Raw genomic sequence first — 25,409 nt, 5'->3', positions numbered from 1 at the left:
ATTTCCACAAGACTCCAGCTATTTGTGGGCCAAAAATTCTGTTGTCGGTGTGTCCATGGTGGTGGCAGGATAGGTGAGGAACCGCTATCGTAGTGAGGAACAGAGAACAGAGCAATGCACTAATGTAGTGTATTGGGTAGTTGATAAAGGAAGAGTGTCGGAAATCGGCCGAGAGAGCCTAAAACCCCACAGGGCGGAGCTAACCGAAAGGAGTTAGTCCCAACAATAGGTAGTCAAAGCTCAAGCTGGTTGCTAGCTAGGACATGAGATAAGAAAACATAAAGTTGAGCATTGAATGATCGTGAGAGGCGGGGGTGGGTGGGGAAGGAGAGGGAAAGGGAGAGGAATCACAATACGGTCCAAGGATTTTGACGTTGGTGATAACGAGGACATTTGCACGAATGATAAGTTGACAACTTTTTGGAAATGTATTATTAAAAGGTTCACATTAAAGACGGAGTGGCAGGTCAAAGTGATTCAGACAATTATTTTGCATCAGCAATGATGACCTCTGCGGCCTTTTCACTGATCATATAAATCGGTAGGGCAATGTAATAACCAGGGATCTTAGGAAAGACTGAGGCGTCGACAACACGAAGGCCGTCAACGCCACGAACACGGAAGTCGGAATCCAGAACAGCTTGTGGATCGCCATCTTCTCCAATGGGAGCGGTGCAGCATGCATGGTGTCCCCAGGCCTCCCTTTTGATGAAATCCTTCATTTCTGACTCGGTGGTCACATTGGGCCCTGGCCAGACTTCTTTAAAGGCCCCATCAAGAGGGACGAGGTCCTCAAAGATAGTGCGGGAAAATTCCATGGCCTCGTAAATAGCCTGCAAGTCCTTCTCGTCGGCATTATTCGTAGTGACGCCCGAGTCGAAGGAATTGAAGTTGATGACAGGCATATCTCGAGGATCGGTGGATCGAAGTTTAACTGTGCCAGCATTATTGCGGCTACGAGACTTCAGAGTGATCCAAGTCCAATGCTGAGCGTCCTTGAGACCCTCATAAGAGTAGTTCGGGTAATAACCGGGAAAGTTGGCAGGCGCTCCCGAGATCAGAAGATCAGGCTCGTCCTCGGCAACAGAAGACTTGCGAATGATGGCGATGGCGATACCATTGGTAGTATATGTGCCTTTGAATAGGGGGTCATTCTCCCATTGATCCAGACATGGGTCTGGAAGGGAGTATAGAAAGGTGCACTTTGAGGTGAGGACAAAGTCGGTGGGCGACTTGCCAACGAGACCTGTCTCATACCGATCCTGAAGATTGGATCCCACTCCAGACAAATCAACCAAGGTTTGAATTCCGAATTGAGACAGTTCTTCTCGTGGCCCAATCCCACTAAGCTTGAGCAGTTGCGGGGTATTGAAAGAGCCTGCCGACAGAATGACCTCACGAGCTGCGTTCACGCTACCTGGTGTGCCGGAAGACGATGATGTTTGGGAGGCCCGAGGGTCCGCGCGATAAAGACTTTGGCCGCGAAGGTACATAACTCCTGTAGCCCGAGGCTTTCTTCCAGTGGTATCAAAAAGGACCTTTGTCACCAATGTGTTCAACTGTATGTCAAGATGATATTTGCGAGAGCCATCTGAGTTGACCGCATTTGCTGTCTTGAGCACAAAGTCCCGGGGACCCGTTCGCTTGTATTCGGGAACGTCTACAGCAAGAGGGACTTGGTACGGGCCTTCATCATAGTCACGCGATGGTAGAGGATTATTGAGGTCACGCAACAGAACTCCTGCCAAACCAGTGACTGTTGTGACCAATTTTCCCAGCAAACTTTGTCCTGCAGCAGTTGCACCTGCTAGAATCAAGGACAGAAGCTTCTGGTCCTCAATGACAAGACGCAAGTCTGTCAGACTAGTTGTGAGCCATCCGTCAAAACCGTGACCGACAAGGCTGCTTGGCAGATATCGGTTGCGCTCCAGTCGTTTGAAGTATTGACGCATGTTTGCGGCAGACCAAGATGTATTGCCGGTGAGACTGGCCAAATGCTCCCAGTCATTTTCATACGGGTAAATGGTGCTATTAATAGGCTGGTTAGGATGTGATGTGGTACGGGTATGCGCAAAGGATCATTTGTCATGTTTAAACTCACATCATGGCGTTGTGCGCAGAGCATCCACCCAAGGTACCTGCCCGAGGATATAGAATACCCAGGGGCTCAGAGCCTGCAGGTGCATTCTTTCCAACGTGGAGGTCACCGTAGGGAGTCCGGTAGGTCATTTTGGAGTCTTCCTCTTGTCGTGTCAAGTTTGAGTAGTGGTTTACAAAATAGTCCCACTTCATAGGCTCATATTCAGTTGACTGGAGCTGTAGAGCAGGGACCTGTTGCGTGGTGGCATTGCCTTGATCATCACCCGCATCTAGAAGCAAGACACTGTATCCTACGATAGCCAATCTGGCAGCCAAAGGACCACCTCCAGGCCCTGAGCCTACAACAACATAATCGTAATCCCCGTTTGGAGAGCGCCTATGCGTTTCATGATGGTGATATGGGTTATGACTGCTATATTGGATGTCAGTTATATTGATCCAGGCTTAAATCCAAAGGCCTTCGGGGAACTCACGAAGCCATAACACTTGGAAGGGCAGCAAGTAGCCCAAAAGCCACTGCTACGCGCATGGTGTATGAGGAACGCCAAAACGGGCGTGGAGGGAAATGTGAAAATGGAGTTTCAAGCAAGGTTAAAACAAATTTTAAACCCCTTCTATGAGAGCTCTCTTATAAGGACCAAGCTAGACCCTGAATACCTTTAATAACATTAACCCACACAGGTTTGCTATGTCTGTTTTTCGGTAATATGGCAAGTTGATCGGCGTGCACTTGCTCTTTCTATGATAGCTTATTTAAACTTGGGCTGTCGTTTAACGTTTCTCTTCCTTGAGTCCCTCCCTAGTCCGAGTTGGGGAAGAGACTACGAAGTCCATCAAAGGGGTCGAGCAGATGGCCAGCTCCGCATAATATTGATTCGGGTTTAAACATAACAGTTAGCTGTAAAAATGGGATTCGACGATGCTACCCCTTACTATGGCACAGATTATCCAATCAACAGTGTGTATGTTTGAAGGTTTGACTCGAAGCAGGAACTCGTATGGCTATACTAGCATACCTCTTTAGCCTCTCCGCCATGTCGATCACACGGCACCCGACGCCACCAATTTACTGATGGACTTCAGTCCTCTTTAGGCATGTCTTGCTCCATGATTGACATGTGGGATTAACGCCCTTGGTCTAAAGGTGGGCCTAATCCTGTCCAGGATCCGTAATTATCTGCTGCACAAAGGCATGTGCCGCTAGCAGGACTTTGACCGTTTATGGAGTCGGTGGAGCTTATCACTAGGACAATATGGGTCTATGGGTCAGGCTAGGCGATGCCACACCTGTCACTCAGTTGGGGTAATTAGGGACCATCGCATTGAATCTGACCCACGGCCTTCAAGTTATCCGAGGAAATCCGTAGCCATTGGTCATTGATCCGAGATGATTTCACTAGGGACGACTGTTCTTGGAAGGCCGAGAAGGGGGTACACGGGCTTCCTAATCGCGTGAAACTCTCTATGGTTGGTATGCATGCTCTGGCTTTTTCTCATCGGTCTTCATCTTTGCACCAGCCAATGGTTTCACCTTCACTGAAGAACACCCTATGTATAACTTTCCATGTAATCTTTCTGGTAAATGCGACTAAACTCTTCAAACAGATAGCTATCTATAACTAACTATGACTGCCTTGATGATTCAGCTAGAGGCACTCTAGGGGGCACTGTAGTCAAAAATTTTAGAAAGAAAAAAAAACCTGCGACCGGTTCAAAAAACGTTCATCGAAGTAAAGAAGGAGGGGAATAGACATGAGCAGCTTGGACAGAGAGGAGGGCTGTTGATGAGGAGAAATATCCTTCGACTCGAAGCCTAACCAAATCCGCTCATCGGTTAGGTCCGGTGGTGTAAACGAGCTTCACTAGAAGTCTCTATATCGTTCAGTGGGTAAAACTGTCGATTTTCTCCTTTGCCTTGCACGTAGATCGAGGATTCCAATCGAGAGTTTCCACGAGAATGAGAGTTCATCCCATATGACTTGGTTTGCTCAGTGTCACCAAACATTCCAGGGGCAGCCTGGCGTAACAAAGATCTGATCGCGGGCAGGCAGGCACATATAACCCCGACGTCGCATTCAATCGTACTCCAGTAGCCGATAGTCACGTAGTCCCCTTCCGAGCAATTGTCAGTATACGGGATTAACAAAGCAAAAATGAAGCTCACATGTCAAGTTTTCCGTGGAGGCAAAGTGAATAAGTGAGTTCAAGCGTAGAATACTGACAAGTGTCACGCTAAACATTAAAATTAGCGAGCGCTTCGTGGTCGGTCGACATGGCAAAAATGGCACGCACAAGATACCCAGTCCGAACATGCACATTACATAAGCCTTCTTCCTCGCGGACAGATTGAGATTGTAGAGCTGTCGTAATGGAAGAGCCATGACAATTATGTCAAGGGCCATGTTGATTATGGCAGACGCCCAGCCCTGTGCGTTGATGTTATTGCACTTATAATCACCCTCGCCATCCCAATGAAGCCATGCTCCAGGAAGTGGTCGACATTGGAACACTGAGATCAAGACGAAGACAATCAGGTAACACACATTCAGTCCAATGACAAAGTAAGTCACGATTCGAAAGCGGCGCTCTGGAAAGATACGAAGATAGAAGCAAAGAATCGAGATCTTGGTGAGAGGTAGGATGCTCAGGTATATCAGCTCATCCCAAAAGTAGATCTGGAACAAGTGGTCAGGTCAAATTGGATTATTTTATTAGCCGAGTCGTTTCTACTTACATAAAGAATGTGGGTAATATTGTCCAGTGGAAGCGTCCACAAATCTCTTCCCAAGCCGGTATCAGCCACTAGAATGGACAGTTAGTCGGTCGATACTTATCTCGAGTTGCAAATAGAGATACGTACAGACAACCGAGAGTACGCTGAGCGGAATGACGAGACACTATCAATGCATTAGCCAAGAGTAATCTATGTTAGATTAACAAGCTGCGCGGATAGTACCATTGTCAATGTCATTGTCCAATCATCCATTCCAAATGTTCCAGAGCACTTGAAACGAGCCACCATTCTGAGAATGTAGGCAATCAGAGCTACTATACCACCCGCGACTCCAGCATAAGAAACGACCTTAGTTCGGTCTCGTATCGGGGCTCCACAGGCCGATGTTGTGACATTTTTCGTAGCTTTGATATATTAGCGGGAACGACTGGAAAAACAGCTTGTTAAGTGACCATACTCAAAGATTGACGAATTGTGCAACTGACAAGTACACACTTCTCAAGTGCATCAGTATACTTGGCATCTGTACACAGACATTTCTGATCTGTAGCTGCACAGGACGTTTGTGCCATGGTAGACACCATGCACTCAAGCTTCATATTGTTAGCTGGTTCGGTATCCTAGCGGGCAACAGGAAAGATCATACTACCTACCGCACAGGAAGGCAAAATGGAGGCTAGCTGCTCTGCGCCAGCTTTCACGGTAGCGGTGAACAGGAACACCACCAGAACTGCTATCTTGAGCACCTGCATCGCGAACTTGTCTGAATTGCATGCATTCGCAAGGAAGATGGTCGGGGGATGTACTGGCCAGAAATTTGTCGGGGTAGATGTTTGATTCCTTGCGAAGTTCAGGGGAGCCTCCTAGTTGAGAAGATTGATTTTTTGCCATGCATTGCTAATGAAGATCTTAGCGTAATGGTCCTCTTAACTTCACCCTGTGGGCGAATTCCCTTTAGGAAATCAACATTCATGCATGCCCTAGGGTCTTAGTCCAACTCTGAGAGCCTCTAAAAAATATTTAGGGGCTCGTTTTGTAGATCGTCTAGGATTTTCACTACGCTTCGAAAAACTCGTGAAATTCTAGACTCGACTTACAGTAACACATGCAGGGCAATAGATAGACGCCGGCTGGAAAACAATCGCGCAACCCCTATGTTCGAGTTGCTTGTACACAGTGGCTGATTTCTGAATTGGGATCTGCATTCTATACGAATGGCACTATGGAGTATCTCCAGCATCTGGACATCATTCTAGACTATTTAGGATGTTGCTGGCATGCTAAACCAATGTGGAGTGGCGACAGGGCTAGACGCGACCCCATTTGAGAACGAAGAGCGGATGAGTTGATCTACATTCAGGATTTTGACATCTCGCCCCACGCTGTCTAAGGCCTTTCAGGACTACTAACAAAGCGGTCTAAGTCATTTCAGTAAGGAGCAAAAGCCGGAAAGACCAAACAAATATTGCCGTGAAACGATGCTAAGTGCAGTTAAAGTTTATTTCCTCGAACAATCCCCACTAATTTAATGCCGAACTCGGGCTCCTGCCTTTCCGAGGCAATGATCGCCTTCTTTAGGCAATTGTTCAACCCGTGTCGGAGAAAACCCGTTAAAATCCAATGCTTGACCCTGATCGGCACTGTCATTCAGCCGGTGTGGTTCCGACCGCACCAGACTAGGCGAAGCAGTAAGCGGGGATGCCGAACCTTTCTCTAACCAGCTATGATCTACTTCAATCTGCCTTTATCCAGCTCGAAAGCAATTACCGAAGAACCCTCGTGGATAATATCTCCAACGAATGTGAGAACTGTTTCCATGTTTTTAGCAACAACTTGAGTATGTTGACGCGCAACCTCAAAGAAAAATGCTTGTGCTCGAGCAGCTGTCTCTAAGGAGCATTATGTGCAGCTCCCAGGATTGGGTGGGGCCTCTGATATGCGAAGTGAGTCTGTAGAGAGAACACAATAATACAGCACAGTCAAGCGCAACAATGCTTTCATGTTTGTGTATTTTCCAAATAGCGTAATTTGCACGTGTGATCGACTGCTATGTACCGAGTAGCCATTCAGGGGGAAGAAATTAACCAGCACGCACTCGCCTGCACTTTGCGGAATGACCCCCTACTTAGCTGATGAATACCCTAGTCTCGAGAAATTGAGAATTTTCATCGCCTTTGTTGAGCATCGCCTTTGTTGAGCATATCAATTCTTGAGCTAAAGTGGATGACCTGGCACAAAGGCCAGCCTTGATTCACTATGCGCATTACTGGACCAGCACGACTGCTTTGGGCACTTCCATTGCTTACCCTGGTTTCAGGCTTCCCAGGAACGGAGAGCTCCCATAAAGGCACTCAAGCTCATCAAGCTTTACACAAGAGATGTCCATATGCCAGCGCCGAGTCTCAAGCCGTACAAGAGCATGAAAAAAGATTCCTTGTCGATTCTATGATGTCATCCATTGATGGTATGTGGGGTGAAAATATGATAAATGGTTCATGGTGGTAATAAAATCACTATAGTCACGGGGGAACACGAATTCCAACCGCCTAATCTCGAGGGTGGTGACCAGCGTGGCCCTTGCCCTGGTCTCAATGCGTTGGCAAACCACGGCTACATTCCGCGAAATGGAGTGGTTTCGGTAGGTTGCTGTAAATTTTTCTCCACGCCAGATGACAAGGCTAATTTTTTTTCTTGAAAGTTTGGCCATGTGATCAAAGCAATCAACGAAGGTATCGTGTTGGTATCAAAATTCCCGGGACTCCTGCGTTAACATCGACGTGATAGTATACGGTATGGGAGTGGATTTGGCAACGGTCCTTGCGATAATGGGCACTGTCTGGACAGGAGACCCATTGTCCCTGGATCCGAGGTTTTCCATTGGAGGTCGTGACCCTGGTGTAAACAACCTTCTGGGAAATCTGGGGGGACTCCTTGGTTAGTATTGACACTCCAATCTTGAAGACCATCAGTCATACTCATCTCTTGCACAGGTGAGCCTCAGGGTCTTATTGGATCTCACAACTTTATCGAAGCGGATTCATCCAACACGCGTGACGACTTGTATGTCACGGGAAACAACTACGCACTGAATATGGAAAAGTTCATGTCCTGGTATAACATGTCTGTCGACGGCTCTTTTGACATGGATCTTATGGCCAAGCGAGCGAAGATACGTTTTGAGGAGACAATTCAAACAAATCCAAACTTCTACTATGGGCCTGTGACAGGACTTATTGCCCGCAATGCTGGCTACATTTTCCCTGGTCGGCTGTTTCGGAATCATTCCCGCGAGAATCCAGATGGAACCCTGAGTAAGCAACACAATTACTCATATGAAAAAGCATGTGGGATGCTAATTTAAATTCAGCCAAGAGTCATATTCAAAACTTCTACGGCATATACGGCGAGGAGGGTAATTTTATCTACCGGGAAGGTTGGGAAAGAATTCCTAAGAACTGGTTCAAAACACCGGTGGACTACGGTCTGTTACAGCTCAACCTGGATACTATTGATTGGATGGCCAAGTATCCAGAACTTAGAAGGTAAGATCGTTCCCAATGCTCGGGTATATTGGATGACTGACAGATTTCCCGAACCTAGTATCGGAGGCAATATGGGTAAAGTTAATAGCTTTGCTGGTGTTGACCTTGCAAATTTGACCGGTGGTGTTTTCAACCTTACAAATTTATTGGAGGGCAACAATTTGCTATGCTTCGTTTTTGAAGTGCTGAAATTCGCTAGCCCGAATGCCCTCGCTAGCTTATACACGACTTTGGCGGAGCCCTTGGGCTTCGTGAGCGATATTTTGTCTGTTCCTTTGGTTAACTTCACCTGCCCGGCGTTCCAGGATCTTCAAATGAGTGGTAAGCCATTCTGGGAGGCCATTCAGAATGATTTCCCAGGTGCTATGCACAGTGGTCGTGCCTTTTAGAGAATGAGTTGACTCGCCAGGTTACATTTGGTTGCAGCGACTGATTCCTATTTGATACGCGGTCTTTTATGTTGTTGATAATTACTTTTGTATGAAAAACTCGCATTTCTCGTGTAATATATGCGATCGTTAATGATACATGTCTGTACTTTCAAATCAAAGCTGAGCCTAGGAAGCGATCACTCCCGCCGCAAGCGATTGACAATCGCCGAAACCCCATTTTTGTTCATCTCGTGTGCTCTTCTGATTCGAGCAGACAACTATGGTGTTATAACTTTCACATGCCTCGCGCCGAAAAGTTCATCGCCTGAATGATTATTTTTCCTTTCAATTGATCAGGGTTGCACGTGAATTGTTCGGCTTAGTTGAGTCGCTCATATGATTGCTCTTACATATCTGTTCAGTCTTGTCTATCAAATTCGAAAACAGGATTATTGTGTGTGACAGTGACAATCAGCAATCAGCAATACGTAAAAAGGTTAGCGCCAGAGTGAGAAACTTTCATAGCGTGAGAAGTGACTTTCTGCACTTATGGCGCATACCCGCAAGAAGTTTGTTTGCTTCAGCCCAAACAGAGCACGAGAAATGCAGCGGAACCAGGTATATACCTGGAACAATGTCTATTTTGCCCCAGAAATCATTGCTTGTTCATCCCCTGGGGTGAGTTGATGAAGCTACCCCGCACTGGATATGATTTCTGTTGGCTAATCGGCTCCACTATGTGCAGCCTGGCCTACCCATCCCGGGCCGGTTGGTTGTGGAAACATCCGCCATCGGAGGGCTTGGCAGCACATTTGATGCTTTTCGGAGGATCCCGAGCTCCAGCATGAGGTCTATTCTTGGTCAAAAACGTAATCGGCTCTTCAGAACCCACCGAGACCCGTAAAAACTCTGGCTCGAATTTCCTCTTAAGACTCTGTTGTGGACCCGAGGGCCTCGACGTGGGGAAATGCCCGGGCCGGAAAACGAATGTGCGGGAGGTGTCTATTGACCCCAGGCGACTCACCCCGTGGAGAAAGAAAGCTGGGGATGAGCCAAGTTCAAAAGCCATATAATCCTTGATGTAAGACATATCTTCATAGGGCTGTCTTCCGTCTTGACTACCAATCTCTCAATTCCTCGCAACCATATTCTCACATCAAAGAGCCGGGCATGATGGCCGATGACGAGGTCACCAGCGCACAATGCCAAACCAGGATAGGAAATAAAGATAAACGCGATTCGATATTGAAGGAAAGGGGAGACATTAATCAAGATGGGGATAATATTGATGCTGAAGAGAAACACACCTATGGGGAGGTGAACCAACTACCTGTCCTACAGCGCAGGCTGAGAAGCCGACATCTTCAAATGATTGCCATCGGTGAGTGCCTACATTTGAGCCATGGCAATTTGAAAATCGAATTGATCAAAATCTAATTGGCGATTATATTTAGGTGGAACAATTGGAACCGGTTTATTTATTGGTAGCGGCACCGCTGTTGCCATCGCCGGTCCTGTTGGGGCCTTGATTGCATACATATTTGTGGGCTCTATAGTGTTTTCGGTCATGGCTGCACTAGGAGAGTTGGCAACCTACCTTCCCATTCCAGGTGCATTTACCGCATACGCCTCACGACTGGTCGATCCTAGCCTAGGCTTCGCAATGGGCTGGATTTACTGGTTTTCATGGGCCTCGACATTTGCTCTTGAATTAACCGCGACCGGTCTCATCATTCAGTACTGGAACGAATCAATCCCGATTGCTATCTTCATCGCTATATTTTGGGTCCTTATAATCGCACTGAATATGCTCCCGGTTAGCTTTTATGGTGAAACCGAGTTTTGGCTATCAAGCGTCAAGGTCGCCACGGTCGTCGGATTTATGATATTTGCAATCTGCATGAATGCCGGAGTTGGCAAGGAGGGTTATATCGGATTTCGATACTGGGTCGATCCAGGTCCCTTCAATGCCTATTTGGTTGACGACAATGCCTCCCTGGGGAAATTTCTTGGATTCTGGGCAGTTCTTATCAAAGCCGGATTTTCATACCAGGGAACTGAGCTAGTGGGTATTGCAGCGGGTGAGACCGAGAATCCTCGCAAGAATGTCCCTTCAGCCATTCGGAAAACTTTCTTCCGCATCATTTTCTTCTTTATATTGACAATTTTCTTCATTGGAATTGTTGTACCGTCCACCGATGAAGGCCTAATCGCCAGTCAAGGCACTGGAGCCGATGCTAATAATGCCAACGCCTCACCTTTCGTCATCGCCGCTAAGCGGGCGGGCGTCAATGTGCTACCTAGTATCATTAATGCAGTTTTGCTGACTGTTGTTCTCTCCGCCGCCAATTCAAATGTCTATTCTGGGAGCCGTATCCTCGTGGGCCTTTCTCATGATGGGTTTGCGCCATCAATTTTTGTGAAGACAACTAAGCATGGCGTTCCCTACTGGAGTGTGCTATTTACAGCCCTTTTTGGTCTGCTTGGCTTTTTGAATATCTCCAACACCGGAAGCACCGTCTTCAATTGGTTGATGCAGATTGCAGGATTAGCAGGCTTCATCACCTGGACATCCCTGAACATTTGCCATCTAGCATTCATGAAGGCCTTCAAAGCGCAGGGAATTTCTCGTGACATATTGCCCTACAAAGGCCCCTGGCAGCCGTATCTCTCATGGTATGGCTTGGTCTTCAACACATTGATTATAATCACCCAGGGATTTACCGCTTTCATGCCCTCTTTCAGCGTGACCGACTTTTTTATCAACTATCTCAGTCTCTTTCTGTTTGCTGCGCTTTACGTCGGACACAAGATTGCTTTCCGGCAGCCATTGGTCAAGCCTGAAGAGGCTGATATTTACACAGGTCGGCTAGAGTTTGAAGATTAGAATGGAGTTTTTATAGCATACATATTATGAAATGACTATTCAATTTGTGTACAGTGTCGACTTCGGGTAAACATTGGATGGGCCTGGTTCGCAACAGAATGGAGCTTCCAAGGTGGAAAATTTTCTTATATGGTTGATTGCGAGTGGTGGTGAATAATTATTGGTTGGCCATATTCTTGCATACCATTTTTACACATCTGAAGGTTCCGCTCAGGCCATTGATGCGGTGACAGACGTGATTGATCACAAGTATAAGGGTATCGCAAACCACAGTATTGAAAATCGGCTCCGGGATCAGATCTGCCAATCCCGGTGAAATCTTGTCGCAACGTCAACTGTCCACTCAAGTCAAATAATAGGAAAGAAATACATATCCAGGACTCATAAAGCGGCTCGAGCCTAGGCTCCGCAAACCGCTGTTATGTGTCCCAGGAAAGATGGGATAGTGATATTTTAGAAAGAAGTTTGCCGAGAAAAATTACAATTGAAGAGAATCTAGTAGAAATTTTGCTCTCATCCATTTGACTCGAGTATGTTTTACATACCTCAATCTCCTATTCGGAAACCTCCCCACATGTCCTGTGGACAGCTTTGGGGCCATTTTGGAGGAATGGAACTTTAAGGATCCTGAGTTGGGCCGAATCATCAGTCCTATGTACCTCCGTACCGGATTTCCTATGCCAATTCTTGACTTTCCTTTCCGTTTCAGTGCTCAGCCCCTCTTGTACGGCGGTGTATAGACGCCATTCACCAATGCATAATTAATAAGCAAATTTGCCCGGCAGAATTTTGACTACGACCAAGTCCAACCTTACTGTCGCATCATGCACGGGCCACGAAGGACTTTCTCCACCACCGAAACCTGCTTATTTGCTGCAGCCATGAAATCGATCAGAAGCACCTATCAGATTCACGTTTCCAACAATTTATCTAGCTTCTGAGGGCTTAGTTGTTAGGCAGGATCAAGAGATCGTGTGGTAGCCTGCTTTTGGGGGGGTAGAAAGGGGTGAAATAATCCTCGGCGGAAGTTAGGGCGAAGGCCTAGTATTAAGGAAAGAGACGAATCACATGACAGCAATTCTGCCTGAGGGGTAAGGCATTAAGGGGCGGCCCTAAAGGCGGTCAAAATATGCATGATTCCTGACCAATTAGATACCCGGATTGCTGATCGAATTATGCATTGGCGGATGGCGTCTATACACCGCCGTTGCCCGCCCGATTTTCGGTCACCGGGCTATGCCATTTCCAAAGGCGGTAAGAACTCCAGGCTACGGCCTCAAAGATTAGCAAGGTGATGGATACCCGTGGCACTGACCACCCAACCCCTACCGGGATTGGGTGGTCCAACTTCCAATGAAAAAAACTTTCCAACGATAACAATCACCCCATTTCCTTCTAATCTACTCTCTTCGCCAGCCACCACCATGGCTAATTCTTATTCTGAAGAGTGAGACCGCATTATTAGTGCCTTAGAAGCCTATAGAAGTAAAAAAAATAAGAAAACTTTTGGTATTAGCGCGCGAGAATTGCGTTTACAACCTGTGCGCGCGGCAGCAAATCTGCCCATTAGCTGACTCTTTACACCCTTAGTGAGCTATCCCCTTCTCTATCTTCAAAACTATCAAAAGGCTCAAAAAGGCGATTAATATCACTGCTAGCAAGGGCCTTTCTCCTCAGTTCGGCCAATTTTGCTGCTACAGCTTCTTCGTATTCTCTCTGCGCACCCGCTGAACCCACTGCTGATTCTCCTTTTGCATAGCGATGCGCGTATTAGCATCCTTAGTAGTAAGCACTTTGACCTTGGTAATCTGGCGCTTAGTGCGATTAGTGGTCGTGTAACTGCTGCGGACCTTAGTGGCCTTAGCAAGGAGGTTATACTGGATAATAACCTCCTCGTATTTAGTAACAGTCTTCGTTTCTAAGCGTGTCTATCGCCGTTCGACTTTCTTAACCCTGCTAGGTCGATCTAGTAGGCTATCTATAGCCTTCCGTAGTTTCTGCTAGCATTTTTTAGCACTTCTTAGGGTTTCGGTTGCTTAACCGAGCTTGATAATAGAGCAGGCGAGGTAACCCGATTACCCTGCGGAGGCTGCGTGTTATGATATATCCTGGCATGAGGTTATTCCCAAGTGTTGGTGCCTCAGGCTTCCCCGGCCTGATAAGCCGGCAGGCCTTCCCCATGTGTTGGTGCATCAGGCTTCCCGGACCTGATAAGCCGTCAGGCTTTCTGTAGAGGTTCGCTGGGGCTTCGGCTTCAGTACGTGTACGAACTCCTGCAGGGAACACCCTTGACAGAGGTTACACAAGCCTCGTGTTTCACCCCGCTCCCATTTCCCTACCAAGGATACATCTCCTTCCTGTTTGAGTGATGAGACTGTATATAAATTGACCCATGTTGAAGAGGTTTTGCGATCCTCAAGAAACAGTTCTTGACCTTTCTACACTATTGACTTGGCTCCATTTCTCCTACCTGATTGACAGGCCTCTATCCTGACTTATAGAGTATATCCTTACACTGCGGCTGAATACCGCGCGCGTTATCACTAAGGATCCTATCGAAGCTTGTAAGTAGTACGAATTCCCTCTCCTTACGCTTAGTAAGTGGCTTTACTACTAAATCGGGATTAAATAGGTAAATTCCTCGCTTCCTGAAGCTCCTACGAATGATATAGGGGGTAAAGGTCTCGTCACGAATTTCACGAATCCCTCGTAGGAATACTGATTTATTAGTCGGATCTCTACCCTATTGAGATACTATACGATTCTAGCTTCTAAATTTGGTCTTATACGTAAGGAACGTATCACTATCTAGAGGCTGGACGAGATACGTAGCGTACGAAATAAAGCAGAAGGGTAAGATTTTAGCTTGCCTGTAGTATTCGAGGAATTCAGCAGTTAAGTGCGCAGTATACCTATTAAAGAGTAAAAAGCGAGGCTTGTCTAATAATTAGTTGTTTATTAGTATAAATATTACCTTCAAAAGTATAGCGATTGTATATTACTTACTCTTTTTAGCGCGATTTATAGTGTGTTTATCAAAATGCTAAAGCTATTTAAATACAAGATCCGAATTTATATAGCTAGTCTTAGCTACTGATACAGCCTAATCTGGATCTAGCGACTCGTCAAACTATCTCTTGAGCAATACACTGCTTCGAAAGATAAAGAAGGGTAGTAATGCAAAGCCGCTAGCAGAGATATATTCGATCGAGGTAAGACTCTCCTATTCGTTAACCTTAGCGCGAGCCCTCCTACGCCTAATTAAGCGAGTACGAGAGGGTGTTATGCAATAACAATAAATGTGCGCTACTATATATATTGGCTCCTGGGTCATATCCGCTGATCGCGGATATAGTGGTCTTTTTGGCCTAAGTGTATGATCATGTGACCCAGGCATGTATCGTAACAACGGACAAGCCCACCGTTCAACATAGGCTAGTGGAGTATCGTCTTCGCGGTGGGTGTTTTCACGGGGTCTACTATTACCTTGGGCGAAGAGATAGGATCAAGGTTTTTTCAATCCTTGGAACAGTGAGTTTCTTTCCCGTGACGGCTCGTCAGCAAAAGTACGGATTTGCTAACGTCTCATTACACGTAGGTCCGCACAGTCTCTCTCGTTCGCCTTTTGTTGGTAGTATCTGCATTCACCATCCATGGAACCATTACTGGCGATTTGCTTGTTTCTCCTAGCTTGAAGCAGCTCGAAGATGAAAGCAGAGAGCTATAACTATGTATCCTAGTGAATTGACCCGAATGACTCGTCTTATTATGATATAGACCAGTCATTGGTAGATATAGCTTCTTTCAAGAATTTATGATTGATTAGCTCTTAGATAGATCTCACCACCAGTGACATATAACTGTTGGGAAGACAGAATTTAGACCGCTGGGTTTTCAGTTAAATTCTGGGATTTTCCATTAAAGGCCAATATCGTAGATAGAATGATAATCGCGGTTCAGTGAAGGAAACCCTGCTCTTGTATTCATAATTATCACTCTTGCCATACCCAGGGATGGTCCACGAAATCATCAGCAAATGATAGAGTTCGTGGAAATATATTTAAGACCAACGCCGTATTGGGCAGATATATTCTCCTGAATCGCCTATAGAGATCTAGAATCCGTCTAGAGGCGGAAGAACAGCTCGACACTGTGATGGTCGGCTTACAGGCAGCGGCTCCACAAGCAAGACTGTAAGGATATACTCTATAAGTCAGGATAGAGGCCTGTCAATCAGGTAGGAGAAATGGAGCCAAGTCAATAGTGTAGAAAGGTCAAGACTGTTTCTTGAGGATTGTAAAACCTCTTCAACATGGGTCAATTTATATACAGTCTCATCGCTCAAACAGGAAGGAGATGTATCCTTAGTAGGGAAATGGGAGCGGGGTGAAACTCAAGGCTTGTGTAACCTCTGTCAAGGGTGTTCCCTGCAGGAGTTCGTACACGTACTGAAGCCGAAGCCCCAGCGAGCCTCCACAGAAAGCCTGCCGGCTTATCAGGCCCGGGAAGCCTGAGGCACCAACACTTGGGAATAACCTCATGCCAGGATATATCATAACAAAGACGCCCGAAGAAAATGAACTGTTATTCTTAACCTGCCAGCTATTTAGTGGCAGATACCCGTGGCACTGACCACCCAACCCCTACCGGGATTGGATGGTCCAACTTCCAATGAAAAAAACTTTCCAACGATAAAAATGTTATGATATATCCTGGCATGAGGTTATTCCCAAGTGTTGGTGCCTCAGGCTTCCCCGGCCTGATAAGCCGGCAGGCCTTCCCCATGTGTTGGTGCATCAGGCTTCCCGGGCCTGATAAGCCGTCAGGCTTTCTGTGGAGGCTCGCTGGGGCTTCGGCATCAGTACGTGTACGAACTCCTGCAGGGAACACCCTTGACAGAGGTTACACAAGCCTCGTGTTTCACCCCGTTCCCATTTCCCTACCAAGGATACATCTCCTTCCTGTTTGAGCGATGAGACTGTATATAAATTGACCCATGTTGAAGAGGTTTTGCGATCCTCAAGAAACAGTCTTTGACCTTTCTACACTATTGACTTGGCTCCATTTCTCCTACCTGATTGACAGGCCTCTATCCTGACTTATAGAGTATATCCTTACATCCGTGCACAAGCCATAGCTCCCCAGAATAGCTATGCAAGCCCAAATCCCCACATTAATAGCGCTGTGAAGAATACGAAGACAAAAACGATGTCTCCTGTATCTGATACAAGAGGTAGAGTCTTCGTTAGTAGGAATACAGTTAGAGATATGGCACCTAGCTGTATAATACCGAATCCGCCTAGGTAGGACTCGGTAGTGCGCCCGCAACTAAGCCACCGGTAGCCGCACAGATTGTAATAGAGACGATAGGCAGAAGCCAAAAAGGTGTCACGGACGCGATATCGGTCTTGTGTATAGATATACAGAGTTTAGTAGAATAAGCTTCTCGTATGCTGTTGTGCTATCTATTTGCTGTGGAAAATTGTCGCTTACATAGTGAACGGAATATACAAGCAGATCGCAACCGAAGCTACAACCTCAACCCACCACAATACCCAGGCTAGAGTTAAAGCCCAGAAACCCTAAGCGGGTACGCAAATATTCACGATCCCTTGGGCTATAATGCCTAGGCTTATAGGAAACGTCGCTAGGAACAAAGACTCAACAGGATAAGTGATTATGTCGCGCTAAGGATCGGGTAGCAGAGGTACCGTAGAGCAGATGTTAAGGAGAAGATAGCGAAGAGGGCGATAGTAATGACAAAAATTGCTACTGATATCCAGTAAAGCCATGCGTTATTGTAAGGGAGCTTGTAGAGGAGGATCGAGATTATTCCTGTTCCCATAACGATAGCAAACCACCTATCTAATGCATACTTGTTATTATTAGTTAGTAAGATTTGGAGTATCGATAACACGTACGACGGAGCGAATCTGTGAATGAAGCCACGCCATTTCGACGTCGGGGTCTTAATTGCTGATGGCTCGCGTTGATTTGTGCGATCTGTCATCGGAAGCCACATGGCCAACAAGAGGATAGGATTAAGCGACACAGATGAAGGCTTCTGTTTAGTAAGTGTGACAAAGACAAAGTATATCGTCAAGGCTCACTTGGAGGTTTATATTGACAGCTACACGGTGCCAATTATTTTCGCTTAAGAGGAACCCAAAAAGACGGATTTACATTACCAACTCAATGGCGAGACAAGAGGGTCCTAGAATGAGAAGACATCAAAAGCAGATCATGAAGTTTTCGGATTTGGAGGTGACTGATTCAATCGCGGCATGGTTGGCTAAAGGAGAGGTGCTATTGTACAAGCATGTGTGGAGATTTCCAAACTCCAAGGTCTGGCTTCTGTTTAAACAATCGGTAATTACGGAATAGAGACTGGCGAGGGGTCACAAACTTTTGCGGTGCCACTGTAGCAGCAATATGTTCATGAGAACCTAGCAGTCGCGTACTCGGGGTTTCGGGTTGTATTGCGAGTATCATCGGAGAGGACGGCAATTTAAGAGATCCTATTGGTCGAGACGTCACACGGGACTTTAGTAAAGTGTTCGTATTACAAAGCAGCCCGGTTCCCTACACCTACTACACCTAGGCGGGGCCCTAGAGGCGGAGGGTTTGCCTGACTAGGCAGTTACAAAACCCCCTTGATACTTACATGTGAGATAGTTAGTGGATCCGTCAGCCCGGGCCCAAGATCACTAATTAGTTCTTCTTCCTGTTTCTCTAAGCTGACAACATACGGGAATATTCAGAATATATCAGCCGTCATTTAAATTCGGGTATTGGTCTGGTGTCTTCATTAGAAATTCTTGCTTTTCCCACCTCTGAAATTTCAAGATTAATACGTCGAACAATGAAGAGCGACGTTAGTAGATTTCCGCTCCAGGAAAGAGAACAATCTGACATGGATACAGGCACTGATACCACGGAGCGAAAACGGCGACTTTCAGCGGCCAGGAGCCCAGTTCAGAGATGCTGTTTCTCCGGACCCTGATGGTAGATTTCCTGCTGAAAGTGGACGCTACCATCTCTATGTCTCATATGCCTGCCCTTGGGGTAAGTTCAATACTTCCAGAATCCTCAACAGCCTACAGAACGCTTTGATTAATTTCTAATCTTTACTGTAGCACACCGTACACTGATCGTTCGCAAACTAAAAGGCCTTGAAAATATTGTGGGAGTGACCGTTGTGCACCCTCATATGTCTCTCGTGGAAGGTTGGCGCTTTTACAACAGCGGAGAAGGCGCAGCCGAAGAGGGCTGTGTTCCCGATCCCCTCCATCCGGGAGTCAAACGATTGAAAGAACTGTATCTGAAAGCTGATCCGGGATATTCGGGCCGCTTTTCTGTACCAGTTTTGTGGGATAAAACCAACGGGACTATCGTCAACAATGAAAGCAGCGAAATAATTCGCATTTTGAATTCCGCATTCAATCATCTGCTGCCACCAGAAACCCAGAAAATAGACATCTACCCACCAAGACTGCAATTCCAGATTGACTCCGTTAATCTTCAGATATACGAGAACATCAACAATGGAGTCTAGTAAGTTCGGCGTGATGAATCTGATGCCTATCATGCTAACAATGCTCAAGCAAATGTGGCCTTGCAAAAAGCCAACAAGCCTACGATAGGGCCATCGAAGACCTCTTTAACCAGCTTGATGCCGTGGAATCCCATCTACAGGTCAAGCATAATGGAGGGCCATTCTACTTCGGGCGATTGCTCACGGAAACGGATATACGACTTTTTGTGACAGTCGTCCGATTTGACATTGTTTACTACAACCTCTTCAAGACAAACCGGAAACTGATTCGATTCGATTATCCGAACATTCATCGCTGGATGCAGAATCTATATTGGAATATTTCCGAGTTTCGTTGGACAACAAATATTGGCCATATCAAGCAGCACTATTTCAGTTTGACCATTCTTAACCCTTGGGCTATTGTGCCGGATGGCCCGTTGCCTGAAGTGGTGCCGATTTCTTGAATGATTCCGAGGTTCTAAACTAGCGTTCGTTACGAAGGTCGGGTTTGGAGGTTTTCAAAGGCACGAACTAGGAAGGCAGTGAAGAAGGCAGAGATGCGGAAAGTGATCTTCCCGGTAACGGGCAAAGTAATACTGCCGGCAGGTTCCCTAAAGGGCAGCAAAACCCTCCTAGGGTGAAACAGTTACTGCTATAGTATAGTAAATTTTAAGGCATCGTGATGCTCAAAATCAATGTCTACAGTTATCTTAACATAAAAGCAGTGATTTAACATCTGCTGAAGAGTCCTGCTTACTAAATTTGGTGTATTTCTTCTAGTTTATCGACGTTACTTAGCAAACCGGGCATTTTCAATAATTTCGAGATTTCGTTGCCGTGTGTTACGCGTTGCCGACTGGTCACGGTGAGTTAGAATGTCCACGGGTTATACTTGCCTGATTCCAACTGCGGATTCCAAGAGTAGCTCGCAACCGTACCGATGCTATGCAAAGCCTTACGTCGGGTTCGGGTCCTGTTGAGTGTCTTGCAGAACGTGCCAGAAGTGCGCGCCAAGTAAGTCAATCACTAAGTGTTACCACTGAGTGAATCCCCTACTTGTAGGTTGGGTTGTCTTGAAGGTGAACTGTGAAGTGCAAAGTACTAAAGGTAGTAACCAAGTAACAATGTGAGATTGATCGCGAAGAACTAAATACATGATGTGGAATGAGTGTCCTTATATATCAAGCCCTTCGTGGTTGTGGTCTACAGTTGGGAATAGTGGATGGTATACTGGACTTGGTTGTTCCCATAGCCCGTGTGGTATACCCAACTGTATAGTTACCTCAAGGTCACGTGTGTCAGTGGCCAGTTCCTGCGTCGCGCTAACCGTCCCGTCAGGTAAGTGGGTATTGGTTGTGACTGTTAGCCGCAGGCCGTTTCTGGCTCCCGCCCCGAGTATCTGCCTTGGAGCCCCTCTGGGCAAGCCCAAGTATACCGAAACGCACGTGATGACGCTAATCCTTAGCGTCCGCGGGATGATTGGTTCACGGTTGCCCCTCAAGCAGCTGCGGTCCCCGCGCCTCTTTGAGGTCCGTAACAACGTAGCTCACAGGAATAACCCTAAGTATTATAAGAGTAGGATCAGTCTTTAAAGCAGAAAGTGATACTTATAGTATCTATAATATCACTATTCTGCTATATCATATTAATTGAAGCAGAGAATAGCCACCGACGAATAAAGTATATCCCACAACCAAAAGTAGAGACATTCCCAAAACCAACCATACACCAGACAAACTAATAATAGACACACAGAAGAAATTCAGAAAAAAAGAAAACAATATCCGTAACAAGTTACTCCCACGACCGCCTCGGCCACCCCATTTCCCGTAACATTAGCGTGGGAAAATAATCCCTGTGACAGATATACATAAAGTGCGGAGCGGAGGAGATACAATATAGAGGACGCACAGACGAAAATGATCCAGGTATATCTGCTACTTTAATGATACTTAAAAAGAGCAGAAACTAAGAGACTTATTTCTCTCATTCGCCGAGGACTTAGCTTTCCACTGTTCTAAAACCTAGCGAACCTCCCTAGACTAGAGCTTCGGAGCTTCTAGACATTCACCGCTAGTAATATACTATAAAAGCTATTTTCTTCTAAATAATACTAATCTAAGCTCTTTGAGATAACGCTAGTCCTACTCCCAATACGCCAGTTGTTCATCACTAGGCGGCATTTCAGATTCACACCACAGATTCTCGTGTTTCCTTAACCTTAGATAACAAACACGACACTATCTCCTAAACTCCAGCTTCCTGCTCTCTGGATCAAGAAACGGGAATAGGACAATAGCCTTTTCTGACTATACCGGCGTGCAAATTAAGGGAACCGGTTTCTTGCTATACAAGCGGATAGCAAGTTCGGCAGTTTCAATCTCCAACACAAAGGTTCCAAGCTCTCTTGGAAGCTTAAAGCAAGCTACATTTTCGATAATATCCTTGACGCGTTACTCGTATTTTTCTTCCGCGTCCTTTAGTAATATTGCTGATAAGAGAGGCGTACATCTAAGGCATTAGATGCACGAACGACGACAATTTAGCAGGAAGAGTGAATTGCCTAGCTTCTGGCCTCTTGGGCCAGAACATCTGGGGTTAATCAAGGCCCTGTACACATACCTTGCCTTATAGAAGAAAGGACGATGAAATGAGACGTGGTGGATGCGGAAATTCGAGGTTATTATAAAGAGCTGGTAGGGGTGAAAGGGCGTTGCCATGGAGTGGTGATTGTTGTGGTAGCAAGGGATATGATATTTACTGACCCTTACGTAGGCACATTGCTAAGGTCGAGGTGACACTATATGGAACATCACAAATTCCTAATGTATAGAGATATGTATGCATAAATAGCTTGGCATGTTTATGCAGAGGCTGAGTGTACATTTTGGTGGTGGGTCCGCGATAACCCAAAAGTGGTTTAGTATGTCGTGCCGTGAACGTTCTTGTCGTGCCGTTAACAGGATCCCATTTGTATGGCTATGGCTATACGAATTGTGTCAACTCAGCCTCTTTCCCACCCAAGTCTCGGCCCAGCGCTGTGATGAAGTAAAAATCAATTCAACACCGGGATCAATTGAAACGCCTTCTCCGAATCCGAGCGGGTATTTTCCCTTGTGGATGCATCACGCCAAACATGAAATACTTCAAATCCGGCTTGATTTCACAATCCGCATCAATTAATAGCTCAATGTCGAATTCCGTCAGAAACATTGCCAGGGTTACAATCATCTCCTTTTTCGCGAAGTGGCGCCCGGGACACATTCGCGTGCCACCACCGTAGGGGATCCAAGATCCAGCCGTGCCATCGAGGGAGAAAGTAGGTTCCGAGATTGGTGGATGTTGCATCTTCTTTGGCTGTTGCTGTGCAATGGTCGGTAGAACAGGACCGCTGTTGGGATTATCCGGGTAGAGAATGAAACGGTCTGGCCAAAATTCATTCACAGGGTGTGGGTCGTCAACGGTGCCTTGATTCCAGACATATTGGTCGCGCGCGGTATCGTAGGTGGATATGATGATCTGTTCATCTTTCTTGAAATGCCAGCCGCCAATGTGAAAATCGCTAGACGTCGGGACTCGATTGATGACGGTGCCAGAGCGGAGACGCAAGACCTCGGCGTATAAAGATTGCAGGAGGGGGCGGCTGCAAAGGTTGGGGATATCGACGATCATCCGGCTTGGGTCGGACGGGTCCAAGGAGATGTACGGAGCAATCTCTTCACGAACTCTCCGTAGAAGGTCCGGACGCTGGAGAACTTCCAGGAGCATCCAGCCAATCGCAGGAACGGTATTTGCGGTCGCACTATTCATGGATCAGCAAAGTTTCTCCAGGAAGACAAATTGGAAGAAGGATTCATACGCCCACACCAATCCAAGATCATCCGCGGCGATGGTCTCCTTGCTCAAGGGCATCTTCTGGAAGAATTCATGTCTCGTCCTCATCAACCTAGATCCGAAAAATTCTTCCCATTCCCTCTTGTCCAGTTTGCCCTGGCTGACATCATAATGCTCGTGAGCAAAGGACTGCCACTTTTGAAGATGTTCCTTCATCTTATCCCTAGCCGCATACGATGCCGGTGCCAGCCATCGTGGCATTTCCTTAAACAAATCCGGGAGTGCGCTGTCGAATGTCCAGAAATCGGCATCGAAGGTCGGGATGCATTCGAAAACCTTTGGCCCGCAGAGTGAAACGACAGCTGCTCTGAAAGCAATAGTGCGAATCAATGAGCCGTACAGGTCAAATATTGTAGTCCATGAGTCGGATTGAATGTCGGCTTCATTGATCTGAGAGGACAGATTTCGCACAAGCTGGCTCTCCATCTCCTCAAGGCTCGCTCCGCTCAAGCCACTGTGGACTGACTTGAAGACCAAATGAAAGATGCGATATTCCGGGTTGGTCATCTTACTCCTGGGATCAGGCTGATTGGCAATCCCGGTGTCGTCAGCCAGATAGAAGGGTGCATCAGCAACCTCCACACCGAAGGCATTGACCAAGACCTGCACGAGCCAGTGCTCGCTGCTCAAGTCCCTTGAGTTTCTAAAAAGGGCAGTGATGGACTCAGCGCCCTTGAGCAGGCTCATGCGCCGGTTAAGAAGCTGTATCCGGACTGGAGTGGACGGCCCATATTTAGCTCTGGACATACAGCTTAGCAGAAATTCTTGAAACCTCCATGATGAAATCAAACGTACGTAGCCCTAGCCAAAAATTCCATAGTGTTCTTGAGGAACTCTGGAAGATGGCCAAGCAGTGGAATGGCATACGGAAGTTTTGGGGGTCGGCTTCCATGGCGTTTGTTGTGAACCGTGACGGCGCCTTGAATAGTCGAGAGCAAATAGGTCAAGGCAGCGACACTGATACAAGTCCCAATCAAAGCAATCAACCCATCGGATGTCACTCGCAATTCTCCGATCCGACTGCGAATGGCAGAAAGATCCAGGGTAGCCATTGGCAGTGAATCAGACGATGCCGATTTAGCTGGGAATGGGCACTGCACGATGTTTCGATAGATAGCAGAACGCTTTGAAAGTGAACCACACCCGGCGCATCAGCTGAATCACGAAATAAGTCGGGCCCAAGCTGCATCAATGTATCACATAGGCAGGGCGAGCGTCAACCAGCTCTGCCGTGATTTATCTCAGGGGCGGGGGAGCGGAAGGAGGTGAAGGTAAAATACCGCTATTCCCAAAAGGGAGTCTGGTATCGTAATTTCTGTTCTGGTGGAATATTCGAGTCATGTAATCAATATCGAAACAAGATCACTTCAGAATCCAGAGTGCAGTTACTCTACATGTGGCTCCCTCCAGACAGGAATGTTGAATTGGGGCCTTGCTAGCTCCCGCGACCTTCTGCAGATGGCCCTCTTCCCGGCAAGTGGCAGTCTGCCTAACCCCCATCCCGGCGACATGAACCGCCCTGTGTGATGAAACGCCCACTAGGTACTTCATCATTTGAGCACTGTCACTCCCAATCCATTTATGCAATGTTGCCTGAGAGCAGCTGAAACAGTATTTGATTTCTCACTCAACATCTCCTTTTTAAACAACAATTACAAATGTTAGAGTGAGGGATTACGGGACAGCACACTCTACTAGAAAACTCGTGGTTCATTAAGATAACGCCATGCACAGAAACGTCCGAGATGGGTAGAAAAGCTTTGTTGCATCATGCCGCCTATCTAATTACCTATAGTGACTTTTGTAATCGTTATAACTATGTAACCTAAGAATATATCAACTTTACTGGAATTCTTGGCAGCGGAAAAGTACATATCACAAAAGCACTGATACGGCAAATTGCAGATCTTGGCCGAGGAACCAGCTAATATCAATGCACGCGGCTTTGGCCAAAAGACAGCTCTTCACTTTGCGGTTGAAAATAGAAACATCCACCTCGCGTGTCTGCTTGTGAAGCTGGATTCACTGGATCCAAACATCTGCGATGACCAGGGTTGGACGGCCCTCAGTAACACAGCGGGTCAGGGCGATCTGCGGATGCTGGAGCTCCTCCTTACTAGGACCGAACTAGATTTGAATGTATCGCACGCAGCTCCCATTTATCTTGCTGCCGAGAGGGGACATCTGGAAGTTGTTTGCCGACTCGTCTCTCTTCAAAAGGTCGATATCTATTAGACCTACTGGCACAAGTCTCCTCTATTCATCCCGATCGCAAACAGCTCTTGCTTAAAAAAGGGTCTCGACTGAATTTTAATGCAAAGACCTCTCTTGGGGACACCGCACC

At 46.6% G+C, this 25,409-nt stretch overlaps 7 protein-coding genes across 7 annotated transcripts; 3 read left to right on the top strand and 4 right to left on the bottom strand.

Moving 5' to 3' along the window:
- Positions 1 to 485: 485 nt before the first annotated feature.
- Positions 486 to 2,629, bottom strand: N7473_006427 (GMC family oxidoreductase; the record flags this gene model as incomplete). The annotated part of the gene is made up of 3 exons (XM_057152367.1): positions 486 to 2,028; positions 2,102 to 2,512; positions 2,574 to 2,629. The coding sequence occupies 3 exons, from the start codon at positions 2,627 to 2,629 to the stop codon at positions 486 to 488; spliced, it is 2,010 nt and encodes a 669-aa protein (XP_057010172.1).
- A 1,305-nt stretch (positions 2,630 to 3,934) lies between these two features.
- Positions 3,935 to 5,586, bottom strand: N7473_006426 (putative integral membrane protein; the record flags this gene model as incomplete). Its single annotated transcript, XM_057152366.1, has 8 exons — positions 3,935 to 4,212; positions 4,265 to 4,332; positions 4,393 to 4,775; positions 4,835 to 4,902; positions 4,961 to 4,997; positions 5,057 to 5,238; positions 5,292 to 5,427; positions 5,488 to 5,586. 8 exons carry the CDS (start codon positions 5,584 to 5,586, stop codon positions 3,935 to 3,937), a joined length of 1,251 nt encoding a protein of 416 aa, XP_057010171.1.
- A 1,504-nt stretch (positions 5,587 to 7,090) lies between these two features.
- N7473_006425 (peroxidase family protein) lies at positions 7,091 to 8,765 on the top strand (the record flags this gene model as incomplete). Its single annotated transcript, XM_057152365.1, has 7 exons — positions 7,091 to 7,298; positions 7,354 to 7,472; positions 7,533 to 7,563; positions 7,619 to 7,768; positions 7,825 to 8,145; positions 8,202 to 8,376; positions 8,435 to 8,765. The coding sequence occupies 7 exons, from the start codon at positions 7,091 to 7,093 to the stop codon at positions 8,763 to 8,765; spliced, it is 1,335 nt and encodes a 444-aa protein (XP_057010170.1).
- Positions 8,766 to 9,917: 1,152 nt separating this feature from the next.
- On the top strand, positions 9,918 to 11,634 carry N7473_006424 (uncharacterized protein; the record flags this gene model as incomplete). The annotated part of the gene is made up of 2 exons (XM_057152364.1): positions 9,918 to 10,128; positions 10,202 to 11,634. The coding sequence occupies 2 exons, from the start codon at positions 9,918 to 9,920 to the stop codon at positions 11,632 to 11,634; spliced, it is 1,644 nt and encodes a 547-aa protein (XP_057010169.1).
- Positions 11,635 to 16,933: 5,299 nt separating this feature from the next.
- On the bottom strand, positions 16,934 to 17,656 carry N7473_006423 (uncharacterized protein; the record flags this gene model as incomplete). Its single annotated transcript, XM_057152363.1, has 3 exons — positions 16,934 to 17,041; positions 17,182 to 17,281; positions 17,346 to 17,656. The coding sequence occupies 3 exons, from the start codon at positions 17,654 to 17,656 to the stop codon at positions 16,934 to 16,936; spliced, it is 519 nt and encodes a 172-aa protein (XP_057010168.1).
- An 840-nt stretch (positions 17,657 to 18,496) lies between these two features.
- Positions 18,497 to 19,635, top strand: N7473_006422 (glutathione S-transferase family protein; the record flags this gene model as incomplete). The annotated part of the gene is made up of 4 exons (XM_057152362.1): positions 18,497 to 18,508; positions 18,558 to 18,699; positions 18,771 to 19,188; positions 19,239 to 19,635. The coding sequence occupies 4 exons, from the start codon at positions 18,497 to 18,499 to the stop codon at positions 19,633 to 19,635; spliced, it is 969 nt and encodes a 322-aa protein (XP_057010167.1).
- Positions 19,636 to 22,243: 2,608 nt separating this feature from the next.
- On the bottom strand, positions 22,244 to 24,117 carry N7473_006421 (cytochrome P450; the record flags this gene model as incomplete). The annotated part of the gene is made up of 3 exons (XM_057152361.1): positions 22,244 to 22,973; positions 23,031 to 23,804; positions 23,861 to 24,117. The coding sequence occupies 3 exons, from the start codon at positions 24,115 to 24,117 to the stop codon at positions 22,244 to 22,246; spliced, it is 1,761 nt and encodes a 586-aa protein (XP_057010166.1).
- Between the last annotated feature and the right edge of the window lie 1,292 nt (positions 24,118 to 25,409).

Source organism: Penicillium subrubescens (assembly GCF_028828155.1).
Source record: "Penicillium subrubescens strain IBT 31985 chromosome Unknown utg000004l_segment0_segment0, whole genome shotgun sequence".
NCBI classification, from domain to species: domain Eukaryota; kingdom Fungi; phylum Ascomycota; class Eurotiomycetes; order Eurotiales; family Aspergillaceae; genus Penicillium; species Penicillium subrubescens.
This window is presented reverse-complemented; position numbering and strand designations above follow the sequence as displayed.